This window comes from Psittacula echo (assembly GCF_963264785.1).
Source record: "Psittacula echo genome assembly, chromosome: 15".
NCBI classification, from domain to species: Eukaryota; Metazoa; Chordata; class Aves; order Psittaciformes; family Psittacidae; genus Psittacula; species Psittacula echo.
The window spans coordinates 6768232-6787709 of NC_137751.1; the positions used below are offsets into that span (position 1 = coordinate 6768232).

At 49.8% G+C, this 19478-nt stretch overlaps 2 protein-coding genes across 2 annotated transcripts in view; one reads left to right on the forward strand and one right to left on the reverse strand.

Annotated features, from left to right (window-relative positions):
- TAOK1 (TAO kinase 1) overlaps positions 1-15252 on the forward strand; it is a 69181-nt gene extending 53929 nt beyond the window's left edge. Inside the window, exons 18-20 of the mRNA XM_080629995.1 lie at positions 3033-3245; positions 4318-4500; positions 8237-15252. Of these exons, the coding sequence (XP_080486121.1) occupies positions 3033-3245; positions 4318-4500; positions 8237-8698 (858 nt within the window). The 3' untranslated portion in view covers positions 8699-15252. The remainder of the gene's footprint in view (positions 1-3032; positions 3246-4317; positions 4501-8236) is intronic.
- A 56-nt stretch (positions 15253-15308) lies between these two features.
- ABHD15 (abhydrolase domain containing 15) lies at positions 15309-19291 on the reverse strand (the record flags this gene model as incomplete). Its single annotated transcript, XM_080630125.1, has 2 exons — positions 15309-17530; positions 18459-19291. 2 exons carry the CDS (start codon positions 19289-19291, stop codon positions 17053-17055), a joined length of 1311 nt encoding a protein of 436 aa, XP_080486251.1. The 3' UTR covers positions 15309-17052.
- Between the last annotated feature and the right edge of the window lie 187 nt (positions 19292-19478).

The window sequence follows — 19478 nt, forward strand, 5'->3', positions numbered from 1 at the left end:
CAGCAATGGTGGCCAGGGCTGCAGTGTATTGTAGGCAAGCCATAGCAGCACTATTCCTTCATCTGATTTGAAAAGCTATGGTTCTCAGCAGTGTGCCTTCCTTTTTGAGGTAGTTTAAAATGCATTTAATCTTTGCAGCGCCCTTGTTTCCCCCCCTCTTCCTCTGACACCATTTTCTGATCCTCTTCTCCCCCCATCTACAAGAGTAAAATCTATTTAAAACCAAACAAGCAGAAAAGCTTTGTGTTGCTGTGTGCATCTAAATGCACTGCACCATCAGTCCTGGCTAACTCACCTTGTATTGTTTTTAGATTAAGGCTGGTATGTTAGCAAGTGTTGGGGGAGAAAAGAGAGACACCAACTATAGTGTCCTCAGGAAGGTCCTAGCACTGACCTTTGCTGTGCTCTCATGGGTTTCTCATGCTGCCCTTGTAGCTGCGGTAGCAGACCAGAACTATAGGGCCTCTGTAATTGAGGCTTTTAGTGTTTTCATTGTAAGCCTTCACTTCATCCAAAGGAGTCCAGTGGTTTATTCTGAAGTGTCTGAGAAGGGAGTGTAAGGCCTTTCACAAAGCTGCCTGGTACATTTCCTTTGAGGAGGCAGACTTCTTCTCTCCACCCAGTGTTCAGCTGTGCCAGTAACAAAATGAGTGTATGGCATACTGAGCATGGGGTTTCTTTGTTGTTCTAGGTCTTTCCTCTTCGTGATATTTCCCATCTGACTTAGTTTTCACCATCTGCAAGTTATCTTCTCACAGAGAAAATAACCAACTTGAAAATAGAACTTCAGAAGGAAAAAACCCCTCACCACCTGATTTGTCAATATTAGAATAATATTAAGTAGTGAAAACCTGGCTTGTGAGAACAAGGGACCATCTGATGGCTGTTGAGAATCTCCAAGGATATAGTGTATAAATAGCTGATGACTTCACAGGGAAGCTGTGCTGCACTCTGAGCTGAATAAAACTGAAGCAGCTGTATTAGGCTGATCCTTCTGAGATTAGCATGAATGAGTTCTGCCTCCCCAAGGTGATGCGGTGCAAACACGAGTGGGCAGCGTGTCCGTTCTAACTCCCTGGCTGGCAGTTGGGACAGCAGGATCTGCAGTCCCTGCGGGCTGCAGAGGCTTGGCTCTCACCTCTGCACACTCTTCAACCCCTTCCTTTTTCCAGTGAGGACAGGGCTGAGTGTTTCTAGGAAGCATGGAAAGCTTGCGCTTCGCTTTGCATGGCTGTTCTGCGATTAGCAAAGGATTTCAGGCTTGAGCTGTCAATCCAGCACCTTTGCATGCACGCAGTGCTAATAATGCAGCCTGCTGGACAAGCGTTCAGTTTGGAGCACAATCCCCTCTTTATTGAGGCTGTTCCCTGGTATTATTAACTCCTTTGCTTGCTTCTGACTAATGCAGGCAAGTATTCTTCATTGAATAGATAATTTGACTATTTGTTCAGTTTCTCTCTCCAGCAACGTTTTCCCTCAAGGGCACATGTTTCAGGCTCTCCCTTTGTTATTTAGTGAGGTCCTTTGTCCTGAAAGCTGGGCTTTAACGGTCAGTGTCTGTTGCCACTCTCACTGCACCAGAAGGACGGATAACTCGAATTCACCCTTCAGTGCAAACTGCTCTGTTATTATTTGGAGTGTGTTAATTGTGATGCAAATACCCTCTTGCTGGTGTTTCACAATTCTAGATCAAAATGATCTTGTCAGAAGTCTGACTGGAAGTCCTACCCCTCCCTTGTGTTTCCTGTTGTTAAAGCCTTTGGGTTGGAGGCTTGTAAATAGAGTCTGGTGTCCAAGCAAGACTCCACAGAAAGTGAGGACAAAATAGATTGCAAGTGTTTTGCTGTGACCAGGTCCCTGACAGGAATGTGTAACCTGATGATGCTTCCCCTAAGGGCAGGGAGGAAACAATCTTAAAGGTTTCCTGGAGGGAAATAACTTTCCATGAGTTTAGAAAGGGTGAAAGGGATGTATTCCTCTCCGTGATACATGTTTTGGTTTGAATGAAACCCATCTTTGTCCTGTTTTCTGCCTCAGGTTAGCAAAGTGGAATTGTTGGTTTATGCAGCAGAGCATACTGATGTCTAAATTGGGCTGGATATATTGTCTGATCCCACTGCATCTTTCTAGGTGGCTACAAGTGCTGTGCTTATCACCTAGCCCGCTGAGCCTTGAGTTAGTGCCAGGAGCAGGCAGTGGAGGAGCTGACAGGACATGCACATGTATCTGCCTTGCTGGTTCAGAGCCCAGAGCAATTCCAACTTACTCAAGGGACAGGACAATGGCCCTATGCTCTGTTAGTGCTTTGGGATTTGACCATGGTGGCTGACAGTGAGGATGGCCCAGAGTGGTTTTGTTGTTGATGTTGGGTTTTACTTGTTTCTTCTTACCGTAGTAAGACCAGCACAATGCTAATGTTGCTCGTGGTGTGTGTTTTCAAGCATCTAATCTTTCCCAGCCATTTTTTAGTATATTTATAAAAAACCAAGCTCTTAATATTAAGGTTTAGAGTACATCTGATCTTCCATCAAACCCTCAATGGAAAAAGTGTTGCTCTTTTTCCCTGTCCCTTCCCATGCACCAGATCTGCTTCTTTTCATAACATTAAGCGCTGTCCGCATGTATGTGTCATACAAGCACAGACGTGTAAGTATGGCTTTTGGTGCTAATAAATTGGTCCTGTCCCTCAAGAACTTTTTCTTGAAAAGCAACACCCAGGACTGGATCCAGTCCAGTGACAAATGTGAGGCTCTTTGTGCACAGACAGCTGTATTTAGGCTGGAGCTTTGTTATCAAAGTGTCTGTATTGTAATTGTTCCGCACAGTAGCAATGTCAAAGCAGCTGCAGCAATAGTCGTTGCCTCTTGTGTATTTTGCTTCCCTCCTTGCACTGTAGATGTTAATATACATTTGTGGATTCTTGAACTCATATCCTTAATGTAATCGTAAATATCCATTTGAATGGATATTTCTCTCATTTGAAACACGCTGGTTTTTTTTTTTCTTTGTTTGTGTCCCCTCCATCTTTCCAGTCAAAAGAACTACAGATAAAGAAGCAGTTTCAGGATACATGCAAGATCCAAACCAGACAGTACAAAGCACTGAGAAACCATCTGCTGGAGACCACGCCAAAGAGTGAACATAAAGCTGTCCTCAAACGGCTCAAGGAGGAGCAGACCCGGAAGCTGGCTATCCTGGCTGAGCAGTATGATCACAGCATTAATGAAATGCTCTCTACACAAGCTGTGAGTCGCCTCTGAGGGACCCAGGGTTCCTCAGCCAAATAGGGATGTTTGCATTTGAACCGATCTGTATCCTGACAGCAGGCTGTCTGCTTCCTTGCTACATGTGCCATACCCTGCACAGTCATTCCTCTGTGTTTAAAAAAGCAGCATTCAAACGCAGAGGAAAGAGGTATTACCCCCTTCAGGCAGGTTGGAGTTGAAGTGGCTGTTGCAGAGATGCAAAGTGATGCATCTGTGTGGCCAGAGGACTGCTTTTGCATGATGTTTGACAACATAAACATCCCTTCTAGACCATCGTTTAAATAATATGCAGCTTGCTGTCTCATGTCATTTAGGTTTTGATTTGTCAATGATACCAACCAAAGCATGTGCCACTGGTGGAAGATGCTCATTGGGTCATGGGGGAGTCCAGAGTTTTGAAACAGTGCTAACAGTGTTGTGAAAGTTCTGTGATTCCTTCTTTAAGAGATGCCTTCTTTAAGAAATGACCCCATGAGCAACGCTTTGTGTCCTTGCTACAACTGAACGTGCAGTTTTCTTTGCACTTCTTGCATATTGCATCCTGCTCACATCGCTCTGTACAACTTTGACTCTGTGAGGCAGGGTAGCTGGCTTAATTTATATATGGGAAGGTTAAAAGTTCAGTATCATACTGCTTTTAGGTTTATGTCATCACATTCTTTTGCCCAAAGTCCTGTATTGGCAGGGGTATGGACTTAAGTCTCCTGTGTACAGGTAATTGGTTAATCCAGTTGAACAGAACAAGAGATCTTCTCTTTGCCCCTAGCGAAAGGAGAACTGTAGATGTTGGCACCTCCAGCAGTCTGGTCTCTGCAGTATGGATCATGGTTCCTGAGGTCCTGCTGCTCATCAGCATCACTTGCCTCCGCGCTGTGGGCTCACTGTCACCAGTCTTTGTCACTGGGTCCTCTGTTCAGTGAAACGAAGTACAATAGAGACCAATTGTATTGCTAAGAAAACAAAATCCCATCCCATTCTCTCCCCCTCCCCACAGTCCTACCCCAGAGTGGTTACCCCATAGTGAAACGTCTCTATTGTCTGTCTTTCCCAGCTGCGTTTGGATGAAGCACAGGAAGCAGAGTGCCAGGTTTTGAAGATGCAGCTGCAGCAAGAATTGGAGCTGCTGAATGCGTATCAGAGTAAAATCAAGATGCAGGCAGAGGCCCAGCATGATCGGGAGCTGCGTGATCTTGAGCAGAGGGTATCCCTCCGCCGGGCCCTTCTTGAGCAGAAGGTAAAATGGGCATGTGAGCATCATTAGCACGCTACATGCTTCAGATCTTAAATTGTACTTAATACAGAGAGAAAATGCTTTTACCTTGCTGTACATAGTAACACAAATCATTTGGGTATTTGCCTCTCTGGGATGATAGCTCAGTGACACATAGGCTAAACTTTCTGCCAGCTCAGCCACCCTGTGTGAACAGCTTCTGGCTGGGATAGAGCTGCTTGGAGCGTGCCAGAGGGAGTCGTGCCTCTCCAGGCAGGAGGAAAAGAGAACTGTTCTTTCTGTCTCTGAGCTGCAGATTACCTTCCCCAGCTCATTAGAGGACAGACAGTAACAACCCAAAGCTAGCAGGGGGGCTTCTGGAATTTGCATAGTATCAGTAGTAGGTATCTTTGGGAGGGGGAGAGAGGCAGATAAAATGTGTTTGAGACCCTGTGATTTGTGGTAACATTATCTTATGGCAGATCTGCTCCATTTGCCGGTCTGTGGAGACCAAGCTGCAGTTTCCCCATGAAATTGTGCTTGTTATGTTTGTTATTCGTCAAACTGAAGTAGCCAGACCCACGGGCATGGATGACCTCCTGCTCTCCAGATTTCAGCTTGTAATTGGCTCTGTGTATTAAGGTGCTCCTTGTTGAAGTATGGTTTAATGTGCTGTGCCAGACATATGGTGTGTATAAAAATGTTGAGTGGCCTACACAGACCAGGGGAAGGGTAATTCATCAGTCAGGGAAAGGAAACACACAATCAACTTTCCTTCTGCAAATTTTCCCCACTTTGATTTGCCCTGTGGTGCCAGTCATCGCCATTCACACAGCAGTTCCCAACTTTGCTGATGGGTGATTATTAAATTAGGGCAATTACTCTGTGGCCTCGAGGTTCTTTACACTTCTCCCAGAGGCTAACAGATGGATGCTGGGTTGATAGAGGGCCCTCGTCTGCGTAAAACTGCTCCACCTCACGGTCGGCTGAGGAAGCATCTCCGAGAAGACAGTCCTGTTGCCCTTTGCTCTCCTGCAAGGAGAGTGGATCTCTGGAAGTAATTGGGTTTGTGAAAACAGAGTTCCCGTGTGGTGCCCACATGTGTGACAGCTCTTTAGACCCCATCACTAGCTATTTTGCTACATCCGGCAGACGACAGCTCCATCACAGCCCTGCATTTGAGGGTGTATTTCTACTGAGCATGCATTGCCCTCTGGTGGCAAATCTGCCGAGAGCTCTGGGATGAAGGGTCCCACAGAGCGCCTGCTGCTGCTCCTTGTCTATGGGAGCAGCATATCTTGTACTGCAATGTAGTGTTATGTTAGAAGTTGAAGTGAGGCCAGTGGCTTGAGGAAATACACATTAACCAGTAGTAATGTCGTGTAAGTCTTTTACTGGACCAGGGTTGAAGGCTAGGCTCGTAGAAAGCCCCTGTGAAGCATTTGGTATCAGCAGTGGTGATAGGAAGCTTAGCAGTGCTACTTCATAGATAAAAACTAGATGTAGCATAATATTTTGTGTGTGTTTGTGTCCTTATGTTGCTGCGGGATAGCAAAATATTGGATGGTGCTTCAACTCCCATAGGTTTATTTAGCGATACGTGCAGTCTTGGCACATTGCAAGTCACAGAGTCATGGCCCAGCAATGAGACTGTTTCCTGGTGGGGTCACAGTCGCTCAGCAGAAGCTCGAGGGAAAATGTGGATGCAAATGTAGATGCATCATTCTTTTGTAAGGGTATTTTTCAGAAGGAGAGGTGTTGTTCTGTGTTTGTAAGAATTGAGAGTTGAGTGTTCTGGTGCGGGTTGCTCCATGCTGTCAGCTGGTATTTGCTTGCATGTGCTGACTGAAACTGGCAGCCAGAGAAAGGGCAGGTATGTGTACAAGATGAATGTCTGAGTTTATATGCACAAATATATACATAGCCTGTGGCAAAGTCAGTCCCTGCTGTTCAATAATAAACCAGATTCCAGACATTAGTGTGTGCCTAGGACTCTGCTTCCTTCTTAGCACATTTTTGATGGTGCCCATCACCACAGTAACTCACCAGAGCATATGAGTCTGACTGAGGCTAAGGAGGGAGCAGCCAGCCTCATCAATGTACAGCCGACAGTGACTGAGGCACTGTACAAGCTATACTCCAATGCTGTGTTGTTTGTGTTGCACCAGTAATGAGCATGTCCCAAGAATGTCTTTAAAAGACCTCAGATGTACTCATTTCCTTCCCGCGTGCCTCAGACACCTCATCTACAGAGTCCTGCATCCTGAGGTTGTTTCTAAGGGATATCATTTTAATGCAATGTGCTAGGCATGCCTTTCTGTGGAGTTCAGCTGCATGAAGTCCTGCATGTTATGCTGTCATAAAGACTGGAAACTGGGAGGCTGCGCTTGAAGACACTGAAAAAGGAGGATTCTGCTGAGGCAGCAGGACTGGAAAAAGCCAAGTGGAGCATTTTAAAGAGTTAACATTAGAGAAGGCACCTTCTTCTCTTCTGCCTTTTCCAAGCTAGCTGGCCACAGTGTGGCTTTCAGCAGGAGTGAGCAGGGCTGCTCTGGGGAGTCAGTGTCACTCATCCAGCACTAAACCCAGGCAAGTGGGTAAGGCAGTTTCTGAAAGCCCCAAATGGTTCAGGAGATGACTCACTCTGGAGCAGATTGTTTCCCAAATTCCAGATGAAATCACTTTGCATATTCCCTGACTAAGGCAAGAGAGTGCAACGCTCTGCCCAGTACCTTCAGCACAAGATAATACCTCTTGGCCGCGTTGCTGCTGACAGCAGGGGTGATGCCAGTGAGCTATGCTCAAACTCTTGGCTGCTGCTTTGTACCCGTTTGGTCTTTTTTACCAAGGCCAAAAGTAGCTTTTTTTGTGCTGGCAAGAAGATAATGGAGTGATTCTTTGGTTCTCTACCTGGCTGTAAAGATTTCAATAGAAAAGGCTTTCATCCCTGCCTGATGGGTGTCAAGAGGCTGTAGTTCCATGATTTCTTTACTTAGACAGCTGATCCCAGTGCCCCTACCAAGGTACTGTTGGAAAATGATTTGTAACAGTGCTATGGAGAAGAAATAGGAGTTGCCAGCTTGCATATCATCTAGCTCATAATATGCCACACAATTCAAACATCTCTGCTTGCTTTCTTCAGCCACTCACCCTGGAGAAAGTATCAGGGTAATGAAATATGAGAAACCAATTTAGGAAAGGGTTATATAGGAAGTGATAAATGTGAGCTAAGGAAATCTGGCCAGTGAACACTGGAGAGGAAACAATGTGGGTTCATACATTGAATCCTGGAGAAAATAGCAGTCACTGTCATCAGATTCAGCTACAAACAGTGAAGGTCACATTAAGCTGTGTTGGCAGGTATTTGACTGCATAGGCACTGTGCTTGGCTGTGTCTGAAGGTGCTTTCCCAGTAGGCTTTTATGGAAGCTCTAGATTGCTGCATCCTTAAAGATTAATCTGTCAGGCTGTTATTATCAGTGCAAACTTTGGGTTTGCACCCCTGAAGCTTCTGTATTCACCAGGGAACGGGGGCCAAGACCCTCTCACTGATACTCCCTATGCTTTGACTTGTGCAGGTCTGTATGACTTACCCTTTTGCCTTCAGAACAGATTGTGTGTCAGTGGATATCTGATCTAGATCCAGTCTCATGTATAAACATGGGGAGAGAAGGTTCCTCACTAGCCCTTCAGGGACTCGAGGCCATGCCTGTAAAGGGGTCCTGCCACTACAGACTCTCTCTTCTTTTTTCCTTCCTAGATTGAGGAGGAGATGCTGGCCTTGCAGAACGAGCGTACCGAGCGGATACGAAGCCTGCTGGAGCGTCAAGCTCGCGAGATCGAAGCCTTTGACTCAGAAAGCATGAGGCTAGGTTTTAGTAACATGGTTCTTTCTAATCTCTCCCCCGAGGCGTTCAGCCACAGCTACCCGGGAGCTTCTGGCTGGTCCCACAATCCTACTGGGGGTGCAGGACCTCACTGGGGTCATCCCATGGGTGGCCCACCACAAGCTTGGGGCCATCCAATGCAAGGTGGACCCCAGCCATGGGGTCACCCCTCGGGGCCCATGCAGGGGGTACCTCGAAGTAGTGCTATAGGGGTCCGCAACAGCCCCCAGGCTCTGAGGCGGACAGCTTCTGGGGGACGGACGGAACAGGGCATGAGCAGGAGCACAAGTGTTACTTCACAAATATCCAATGGTTCACACATGTCTTATACATAACTTAAACAATAACTGAGGGTGGCAATTCCACTGGAGCTGTCTGCCAACAGAAACTGCCTACAGACACCAGCCCAGCAGCCTCCTCAGTGCGGTGCTGACGTGTGGAAGCTGGGTGCACATGGAATATTGTATTCATTTTGTAAAGCATTACATTTTGTGTTTACTAACTGGGATGTCATAGTATTTGGCTGCAGGGTTTTGGGGAGGGGGTGGATTTTTGTTTTTTGTTGTTCTGTTACTTTTTGGAGGGGTTTTGGGAGGGCGTCTGAGAAATATATGCAATTAGTCAGAAGAGTTGGCTGGTGGTTGTCACACTGACAGGACAGAAGGGCCTCAGACTGCCCTTGTCATGCCATCCGTAGGAAGTCTGAGGGAGAACGGAGACCTCCTCCCATGTCCCTAAATTTCGAACTGCCACCCTGCAAAAACCAGGCGAGCTGCCTTTAAACCAACATCCAGGGGAGGAACAGCTGGATCTTCTGTTCCCTTTTTATTTGTCACTAAATTGGGTAAATTGCTAGGGTATTGCCTCTGCCAAGAGGCATTTCCAGATTGGTAGGTGAGGAAGAAGGGTGAGAACAGAGGTCAAGAGACACCAGGGCTCAGCAGGGCCCTTCTACCCAAGTGCCCGCTCCGTGTCATGCGAGATGTGATGTTCTCTCGGAAGGCCCTGGTCAGCTTCCCCAGAGCTGTGTAGGTAAATCTGCCTGGAGGGAACAGGCTTAGAAGTGTTTGAAATGGAATCCCTGCTTTGGCACTCCCTGACTGTGCTGCTGGTAGCTCAGATGAGGTTGGGCAGAGGAGCATAAGTAATGCACTTGTATAGCTAATACTGTGACATCTCATTTTAGCTAAGCATCAGAATAATTCTTGGAGCCCAGCGTAGTCCTTTTTGCTCCATTCAGAAATGTTTAGACTTTCAGCCAATCAATCCCAAATGCCAGAGGTATTTTGAAGGATGCCATAGTCACAAAATGCCATCGATCGGGTTTTTCATTATTACACTACATCCACCAATTTATTACCTTTTTGGCTTGTTGCAATTTCCTGTTTACATGTAGAGTGTAGCCAACTGTTTAAATGTTTAGTTGCCACGGTGTACCAGGAGGAGCTGAGCCAATGACTCTTTCCCAGCTGATGACTAACCCACATCACCACTGTAGATCTTGCTGCATGTGAGGCTCTTTTTTATTATTTCCATTGCTGCAATACTTCACAACTCTTACAGTCCCTTGAGATGCTGTGATACTTTGGCAGCATGCCATGCGAGAAGGCACTACTTCCAGAGGCTCGTTGGAGCTGCTGTACTACTGAAAGGAAGCAAAGGAGGTTGTGAAATCCATATGGCGATAAAGGGGGTCAGGGAGTCTCGTTAACCAAGTGACTTGGTGGCATCGTGTCATCCCTTAGTGCTGGGAACTGGAGATGCCGCCGTGCTCTCGTGCCAGTGCAAGCTCTGGTCAGCCAGCACTGTGGGGTGAGGGGAAAGAGCAGGTAGATGAAGTTTGGCTTGAAGCAAAGGTTTCCGTCTTGGGGGGCTGACCAGCCAGGGTTCTTTGTAAATGTTTTTCCTTGCACACTAATCATCTTGAAGAAAACACTAGCTGCTAACTCTAGGATTTGCCTTTAATATGTTTATAGGGCTCAAAAGCGAGGTTTTCCGAATGTGTTTGTCCATGTGACATATTTATATAGTAACTACTCTAGTGTCTCGCTGCTGTTCAGTACTCGACAGGGCGACGTTCTTTCGTTAGCTAAATTAACATCCACTCCCAATCCTTAACTCTCTGCCAGTGTCCGGTGAATCCAACTGGGATTTCTAGCATCTTGACGTAGCATATCACTCGAAACTCTACCAAAACATGTTTGAGCAGCCCCTTAGTAAGGAGCTTTGTAGTACTAACAGTTGTTGGAAGCCTGGGATGAGGCGGTAGTCCCATGGAGGTGACTGTGGTTGCTCTCCTGGGGCAAGTGGTGACTGTGAATTGTCCTGTCCCTCTGCTATGTTTTTATGTGGAATTGGGTGTTTTGGGGTCATTCTTTTGCATTGCAGTGTTGTTGAAATGCAGCAAAACTGATTTAGGAAAGGTACCTGTGTTTTCCTGGGGTTAGAAAGACAGGCAAATATGAAATGAAAGGCCAGAATTGTGTTGGGGCTTACCATGGGAGTGTAGAGGGTGTGCCCAGAGCATGGTGCTAACGTAGCGTTTGGAAGTTCAGCTCCTCTGTCACAAACAGCAGCAGCGGCAGCAGGGACAGACTGTACCTGCAAGTTCAGTGGGTTCGTTCTTTTGCTTCTGTTATGGTTTGAATTTGGTCAAAGTCTCTGGCTTAAATTGAGCTACTTCAACAGAATTCTCTCAACCCATCTCTTTGTGTAATGTTGAGCATGACTGAATGCTGAATCCAAATGATGGCTATCCCATATTGGCTTTTTTTGTATTCAAAAAGAATTGTGTAGTAACCATTTTTACATGTATATCATGTGCAGACCTGGACTATTCCAACAAGTTAATATTTTAATTAAAATAGTTTGCAAAAACTGATTCAGATCAACTGGTCTAAATGTGTGTGTCCCTGTGTGTACGTGGCGGAAGGAAAGCTGTCCCAAACCAGCCTGATCTCAAGGGGGAGCACCCCATTATGCAGCTGTAGCCAGATGGGTCAGGGTCAGGCTGTGCCTTGGAGGTATGTGAGGAGGCCCTTGGTGTTGAGAATTTGAATGTATCTCGGATATGTTTCGGATACATGAGCAACACCACACCAGAGAGATGCAAACACTCTCTCTGAATCAGTTTGCAAACTCTTGTTTTTTAAAAGTAAGCCCAAGTGCTCGTTGCAGTCATGCCCTAACTTTGGTTTTAAAAATACTGTAAATTGTGGGAACTACTCCAGTACCTCAGCAGGGATGTTCTCTGACATCTTTTTACGTTCGTATTTTAACACTGGGGAAACTTCTGTGTGGACTACTTTGCAAACTTCACTGCAGTGTTTTCACTTGACCCCTTGACCAGCTTGACTCCTCAATCTCTTATTATGTGGTTGTTTTTCTCTTCCCCTTTGCAAAGACCTGAAGTTCTGATGTCGTTTAGCCCAGAGATGAAAACAGCAGAGGAGCCAGCATTTTAACCTCTTTCTGATTCAAATTTCTGTTGATTTTAATTAAGATCAGTGACAGGGATCACGTTTTCCTTGCTTTCCATGGTCCTAGGGAGTCAGCAGCCACCTCTCCCTTCCATGTTAAGTGCTTTCTTCGTCAGATGCAGCACTGAAATGGAGGCCACGGCTGTGTTTCACCTGCATTCACTCCAAACCCGAGAGCTTCAAAGGGGTTGAAGAACTAAATGTGGTATGATACCAAGCTTTCCACAGAAAATTATTCCCTGCAGCCATTCCTTGCCTGGCTTGTGTCCAGGCTGGCATCGCTCTGTATCCCAGCCATCCCTCCCACTCCAGAACATGCATTGCACACTAGCTGTAACCTGCACGGGGTGCATCCCGCTCTATCCTGGGATGATGCTGTTCAGTAACACCCCCAGCTTAATGTGCCATTTCTTGAGAGGCAATAAATTGTATTGTACCACTGTCCCATTCCTCTGTTGAATACGCACATCTCTCTGGATATATATATATATATGGTATCTCATGTGTATATATTTACTCTGTACGTACGTGTGTGGGGGTGTACGTGCACACACACCTCACGCTGTGCATTTCTGGCAGGGCACTTCAGTTCTGCTGTTCTATACACTCCTGTTGATGAGCAAAGGCAACCCCTGCAGCAGGGCTCTCGAGGGTGAGGGCATGAACATCTGCTTCAGTACTGCCCTGTTCACTGGAGCTTGCTGTTTCTGGAGCACGGGAGGGTGAGATAGCCGCTGTGAAGGACAGAAGGGAGCTCCTAGAGGGTACCAGAATGTCAGAAGACAGCAGAGAGGAAAACAATGGTTTAGCAATAGGAAAGCAGTGGAGGTGATGTAAGGATCTGCTGGGGAGGGGGCCGGGGCAGCACTGAGCTCCCAGTCCCCCCCTGAATCTTGCCATGAAGGATCACAAGTCTTGGCACTTTCTTTTGGCATTCCTGAGTTGAAGCCACAGCTAACTCCAAACACTGTCTCCTTTTGTGTGCATATAATAGCTGGAGCAGGCTCTGTGGAGGTTCAAAAGAGAAGCTAAATTGGAAGACTTTAAATACATGTGTGTGTACAGCATAGACAGGTATGTGCACACGCAGGCACTTTAGGTCCATTCCTCATTCAGCTTAGGCACGTGTCTTTGGTTACTTGGTGGCAGAGGACAGTCTTGTTCTCCTCCTGAGTGCTTGCTCTGCATTTCTAGTAAATCTTGCTCTGCTCTCTCATAGTAGAGGGTGAGTGCCATGCTGGACACCACGAGCTCCTCAAGCTGTGAGGATCCTTCTCACCTTCTCCTTTGTCCTCTATAGACCCCCTCTTAGTGAGATGTCTGGTAGTTTGGGGATAAATGGTTCTTGCGTGTGTCAAGTCACAAATACTCACACAACTGCAATATTTACCCGCAGGGGAAGCCCAGCCAGCTCAGCAGTGTGCCAACACGGGGCTCTCTTTGTGCCACCAGAGACTTTGGAGGCAATTTGCCCCCACATCCCTTTCGGAAGGTCTCGCGTGAGGTCCTTAGGCAAGGCTCAGGTTTGGTTGAGACATCCTTACCCTTTCACAAGGAGTTGTGTCGTCTTTAGCTGTGGCAGTGAGCCCAGAGCCACGTGCCAAGGCTGTAGGAGTGGGGCATGCCCAGACAGGGCTGCTGGTTGGTGCCCCTCTGCTGTGTTGGTTTCAGTTTGCACTTCTTTGAGTCGATTTGAGTGGAAGTCTGTTGAGAAATACGTGTGAGGCGCTTCGGAGGGTTGTAGGTAGCTGTTTATAGCCAAAAAAGCCCCCACCAAAACCCAAGCTGATCGATCTTGTGGTTGTAGTAAACATCACCCCACCAGGGAACGATGGCAGCAGATAACCCTGGTTCCTATTGCACAATGAGGTTCAGCCAACTGGGGCCGTGACGCTGCCAGCTGCATCCCTGCCCCTTCTCCTGGGGAAGGAGAGGCCTTTGTCAGCTGGAGAGGGACTTGGTAAATCAGATTTGCTGGCAAACAAGCACCTTAACCACCGAGCTGTTGGTCTTGATACTTGCACTTCACCTGAAGGCTCCTTTTGGAGGGGGACAAAGGCAGTTTGGTACGTGACGGTTGGCTATGTACCCGTTCAGACATCCTAAAGCCATGTCCTAGGGAAAAACCAAACCCCACCGTCAGCTCCCTCTCTCCTTTGCTTTCTCTGAGTGCACACACTGAGTCCAGGAACCAGGAGGGCCGAGCATTGTCCCCACGGATGTGAACAAACCCGGGGGGACCTTCGCCCCTCCGGTCCCCTGCCCCGCTCCCCACCCTTGAGTACGGGTACCTCAGAACATGCACAGATTGACTTTTCACTGACAATGAGCTCGAGTTATTGTGAGTGAAAAGAGTTGTAATTACCTGTAAATATGTAGTTAACAAATTGACCTAGTTTCTGTATTTTTTAAGTTTTTGTACTAAAATTTATAGATACAGTTATGTGCCAGCTAGCAAAAAGCTACTGTAATTGCCAGTCGTAGTTCAGCATGCATCTAATCCTGAGACTTGTCCGAGTGATGCCGTAAGGAATTGTGCTTAAATATTGCGAGCTGGGGCCGATGGGGCAGTGGGGGAGACGGGGAGGCCAATGGCCACTCGCCTGGGCTTCCAGCCTTCAGCCAGGTTTTCCATGTGGAATGTTCCCCCCATTGTGCCGTGTGCTGTGTATGGGGCAGTGCGAGGGACGGAGCGGTGGCTTTGAGCTATCTCTGGAGCTGAACTCAACCGAGTTCAGGTTCTTTGCTGCAGTTTAATACCGGCTTAGGACTCTCTTCTTTTTCAGCCCTCTCTAGACACGATTTGTTTTCCCTTTCTGACTGCTTTTGTCTTTAAACCCGAGATCATCGAAACCTACTGAAGGGGAAAGAGAGAAAAGGAACAAAAAAAAAGGAAAAAAAGACTTTCGTTTCAGGTCGTTGCCTGCTTTCAGTGCCAGGATCACGCATTTCTATGGCAACTCTGAGCTCAGCAGAGTTTAGGAATCGGCACAGGGTTGTGAAGGAGCTGAAGTGCTGCTGCTTCTGCAGCAGGGCGAACCTGCGGGTGCCATGCAGAGGGTCTCGGTGCACCATAAGCCCTGCTGCTAAGCGAGGAGTGGGCTCCTCATGCTTCCTAGGAATGGAGTAAGGACCTGTGCTCCTTGTCTTGTGGCAGAGGCACGTCTGCAAGTCGAGATGAGCTTTGCTGAGCAGCCCAGGAAGCTGCGGGCAGAGGAGTTTGAGGTCCAGTCATCCTGGAGGTCGTAGGGGAGATGGGAGCTTGTAAGGATTCATGGATCACGTACGGGTTTGGCTTCTGGCAAGCAAACCACCCGCTTCCTTTCTTCAGCTTTTCTTCCCTCCTGACCCCCCCGCAGCTCTTCCCCCCCTTGCTTGCTTGGAACAGGAACATTTCTTACCTGCCTAGAAACAGCTAAAAGATATTTGGGGAGGGGTGGGGAGGGAGGGTCAGCCCTGATGTAAATAATTAACGTTGCAAAGTGAAGTGTGTATAACATAAAAAGGCTACAGCCCTTTGGTGACTTGTATAAATGCTTGAGAAGGTTGTGGGGAGGAGGTGGAGGAAGAGAGAGACCTGCCCGGGGCAACGCAGCCATCGCTGCCCCACCAGCACCGACACCAGTGGGTCGGGAAGGAGGGACCTCGTGTCCCTCAGTGTGGGATCCCCCGTGGTTTGGAGGATGGGATGTGTGTGATACGGATAGGAGAAGCTGTGTGAGGTGTGTATAGTGTATATTTTTTACAAATAGCTTGCTTGTATTGTGAAGAATTTTAAAGACAAACTTGAGAATTCTAGCCTAACTATTAACACAAGTTTAACATCAGTTACCCGACTGGGTTCAGAGCCTCTTGAATGTATATTCCTTTTTGTAACCTAAATGACCTATTCTTCTACCAGTCAGCCAGACATCCTATTTATATTTTTAATTTTATATATTACTTTTCCATTTGTTCTCATTATTTCCAGCATGTTTCTGGGTTTGGTTTTTGTTTGGTTGGGACAGCGGGGGGGGTGTGTGTTTCTTTTTTTTGCACAAGCATTGTGTGAAGTCAAGGAAATATGAACTCAAACCTGGTATTTTCCAACCTGTTCCCCCCTTCCCCTTCCTCTCCTCCACCCCTGGTGTGTTCTTTTTTCCCTTCTTCCACCACCAGGTTGGGGTTTTTCCGGGCTGGGATGCAGTGGGTGGGAGGAAGGGGATGGCTCTTTTTCCATTCACAAATGCCAGGTCTTTTTGCCAGTCAGCTCAGAGGCGCTTCACTTGCTGATTGCTTTGAAAAACAAAGAAGAAAACTAGGTAAAACAAAACAAAACTAGAACCTTATCAGTGCGGGAGGAGGGGAAGGGCACACCTGTAGCCACACCGCTGCTTTGGCTGCGAAACAAGCGCCAGCCTTTCCTGGCGAGCAGGTAACCACGAGGCAGCTCCGACCCTGTCCATGTGCACAACCCCGAGAGCTGCCTCGGACAGCAAAGGCTCTTGCTGCTTTTCCTCTCCTCCTTCTCCTCTTCCTCTTCCTCTCCCCCTCCATCCGGAGGTCCCAGCTCACCACCAAGAGCTCGCCCAGCGCTGTGGCATCACCCAGCTCTAGCAAACCCCAGGTGCCACGTGGGTTTTGTCGGTGCCAGAGAGCATTAGCGATTAACCAACCACACACACATATCTGCTGTTTTACTATGAACACTGGTCTGAGGTTTCCAGGCCCAGCGCCATGGTGATGGGCCCACGAAGGATTGAACATGGGGAATTAAAAACTCCTTTCCTGCTTCCGTGTCTGGTAGCACCAGCTGGTATGAGTGAACCTACAGGTGTGCGTTTTCCTTCTGGTAGAAAATGCCACGAGCACTAACTGGTAAGGCTTAATGTACAGTATATTGTCAGTATTCTGGTATTCTTCTGGTTCAACATACATTATAGCTCCTATATAACCTGTATTAATTGTATAGATTGTGCATTTAAAAAAAAAAAAAGACAAAAAAAGCTGTTACCGAGTTGTCAGAAAAAAAAAAAAAAAAAAGAAGAAAAAAAAAAGATAAGAGAAAGGAAAACCCCAATAAGGTCATATGTAATATTTTGTTTGTAAGTATCCTTTGTATCATAGCAAAGGAAATGTTAAAAACAACAAAAAAAATCAACTGTAATAAAGTAATTTTAGTACACGGAGTGTCTGCCTGCCTTCCTCAGCCTCCCCTTACCCACAGCGGGTTACCGGGTGTAGGACCGTTGCCATGTAAAGATGGGGGGCTCCACAATGGGACCCCCCAACCTGCGTGGCCGCGGCAGCCCCTTCCTGCGCTCCTCTGCCCGCAGGAACTCTGCCATGGCCCTGAAGTACTCGAGCACGGCCTCGTGCCCCCAGCAGCGCCCCGGGTCCCGCTGGGGGAAGCCGCAGTGTCCCCCACGGGGGGTCAGCAGCAGGAAGAAGTAGGGGCTGGTGCGGAAGAGCTCCAGGGGCAGGCTGCGAGCGGCGGCGCCGCGCACGGGGTCATCGGCGCTGCAGAGGCACAGCACGGGCACGGCTGCCTCGTCCGCGTCGCGCAGGGGCTCGTTGCGGTCCCAATAGGCCTCCCAGCTCGTGGGACGGGGCTTGGTGCCGCAGAAGAGGGTCTCCTCCAGGTCGCGCAGCGAGCGGCTGCGCAGCAGCTTCTCCATGTCCACCACCTCGGCCAAGGACCTTGAGTACCTGCAGGGATGGGTTGGATGCATCCGCCTTGGTGGGTTGTGGCCATGGCCCTGCATGCAGGGAGTGGGGGGGACCTGCAGCCCCTTCCTGCTGCTGGAGCTGGTTTCGGGGTCCCCAGCCCAAAGCTGGGGCGGGGTCCCCGCAGTGCATCCTGTGCCAGCGCCGGTACCATGGCAACGGGAGGCAGCCGGCGCTCTGTTGCCATGACAGCAGCAGTTGCAATGGGTATTGGGAAATAGGGGGGGAACACCGTGCTGCCAAACCCCCCCAACGAGGCCAACAGCCTCCCACCCCTCCCCAGTACCCCCCACACCCCTGTAGTAAGTCAGGGGCCTGTTGCACCACCCAGGCTTTGCTGAGGATTAAGTCCCCCCCTAATGTTTTAAGGTTTACCCGCATTTTTTGGGGGGTAGCCCTCATTTGCCCACCATCAGGACCCTTTTGCCCCCTCCAGGGTCTCAGCAGCACCCAGGGAGGTGCCACTTGCTCAAGGCCTTGTCATGGGGCAGTTTATCTCCTATCCTTGCCCCTGTGGTGGTCTCGGCAAGAGGAACCCAAGACCCTTGGGGTAGGTGGTCATAGCCCCCCCCCAAAGCCCCACAGGGTTGGGTTGGGTGCAGAGGAGGAGGTGCCCAGCCCTGCTCAGCCCCCCCAAGGTCCAGCACAGCACAGGGGCTTTGCCAACCCACCCTCCTGGTGACATCTCTCACCCCAGAGACCCCTGCGCTCAGCCCCAGCCGGGCCGGGCAGCGCATGGTGGCCCCGTGGCAGCCGGCTGCAGGCTGGTGTTCATTAACCAGCACATTTTGCTGCTCTCAGCACCTCTGTCCCCGCGCTGGGGCTCCACGTACCGCCAGCAGCACCCATTGCATGCACCCCCCAAGGGCTCCCGGGTACCCCCTCCCCAGAACCAAAGGACCCCACTGACCTGCTGAGTCCCTGCTTGAGGTGCAGGAGCAGCGGCCACTCGTAGAGCCAGGGCAGCCCGGCCTCAAACCAGTCCCGGCCACGGAAAATGGGGGAGATGCAGGCGGCGGCGGCCAGGCGGCTGGAGGAGCCGCTCTCCCCCAGGTAGGCGAGCAGCAGCCCCGAGCCCGAGCCCTCGCTGACGGCCAGCAGCGGGGCATTGGGGTGCCGGCACCGCAGGTAGGTGATGGCCTCCCGCAGGTCCCGGGGGTCCCCGAAGGGCTGGAGCCGGGGGGTGGTCAGGGGGCAGCCGTTGTGCCCCCGGCGGTTGAAGATGACGGGGGTGAAGCCCCTCTCCAGCGCCCGCAGCCCCAGCTGCAGCAGCCCCCCCGTCACCTTCCCGGCGGCGTTGGGGATGAGCAGCAGCACCGGGCTGGAGCCACCACCCCCCGCAGCCCCCCACGGCCCCACCAACCAGTCCAGGGCCACCAGTCCAGTGTCCGGCATCTGCAGGAGCTCCCTGGCCACCACCGGCTCCGGCTCGGGCGGCTGCAGGAGCTGCTGCAGCATCTGGAGCCGGGGCCAGCGTGGCCATGGCCAGTGGCCACCCCGCAGCGCCACCGACCGCCGCAAGCTCCGCACCAAGTGCTGGGCCAGCGCCGAGGGCTTGCAGAGCAGCCGGCAGCGCCCGCAGCCATCCTCGGTGATGAAGAGGATCCCCTCCTCTTCCTCCTCCTCCTCCTCTTCTCCCCAGGCTCCAGCCAGCTCCACCCTCCCTGCCCAAAGGCACAAGGCCAGGAGGCCCAGACCCATGAGCACCGCGGCTGCGGCCACCAACCCCTCTGGGGACACCATGGAGGTGGCGGGCGGCAGCCCCGGTGCTCGGCGGGTGCGGGAGCAGTGGCGGGGCCGTGCTGGGAGAAGCCCAGCCCCGGGGCTGGGCAAGCGGTGGGGCCGTGCTGGGGCCAGCGGGGCTGTGCCGGGGCTGGCGTGACCGCGGCCAGCCGGGGCCAAGGGGACTGGGTGAAACAGGAGGGACACG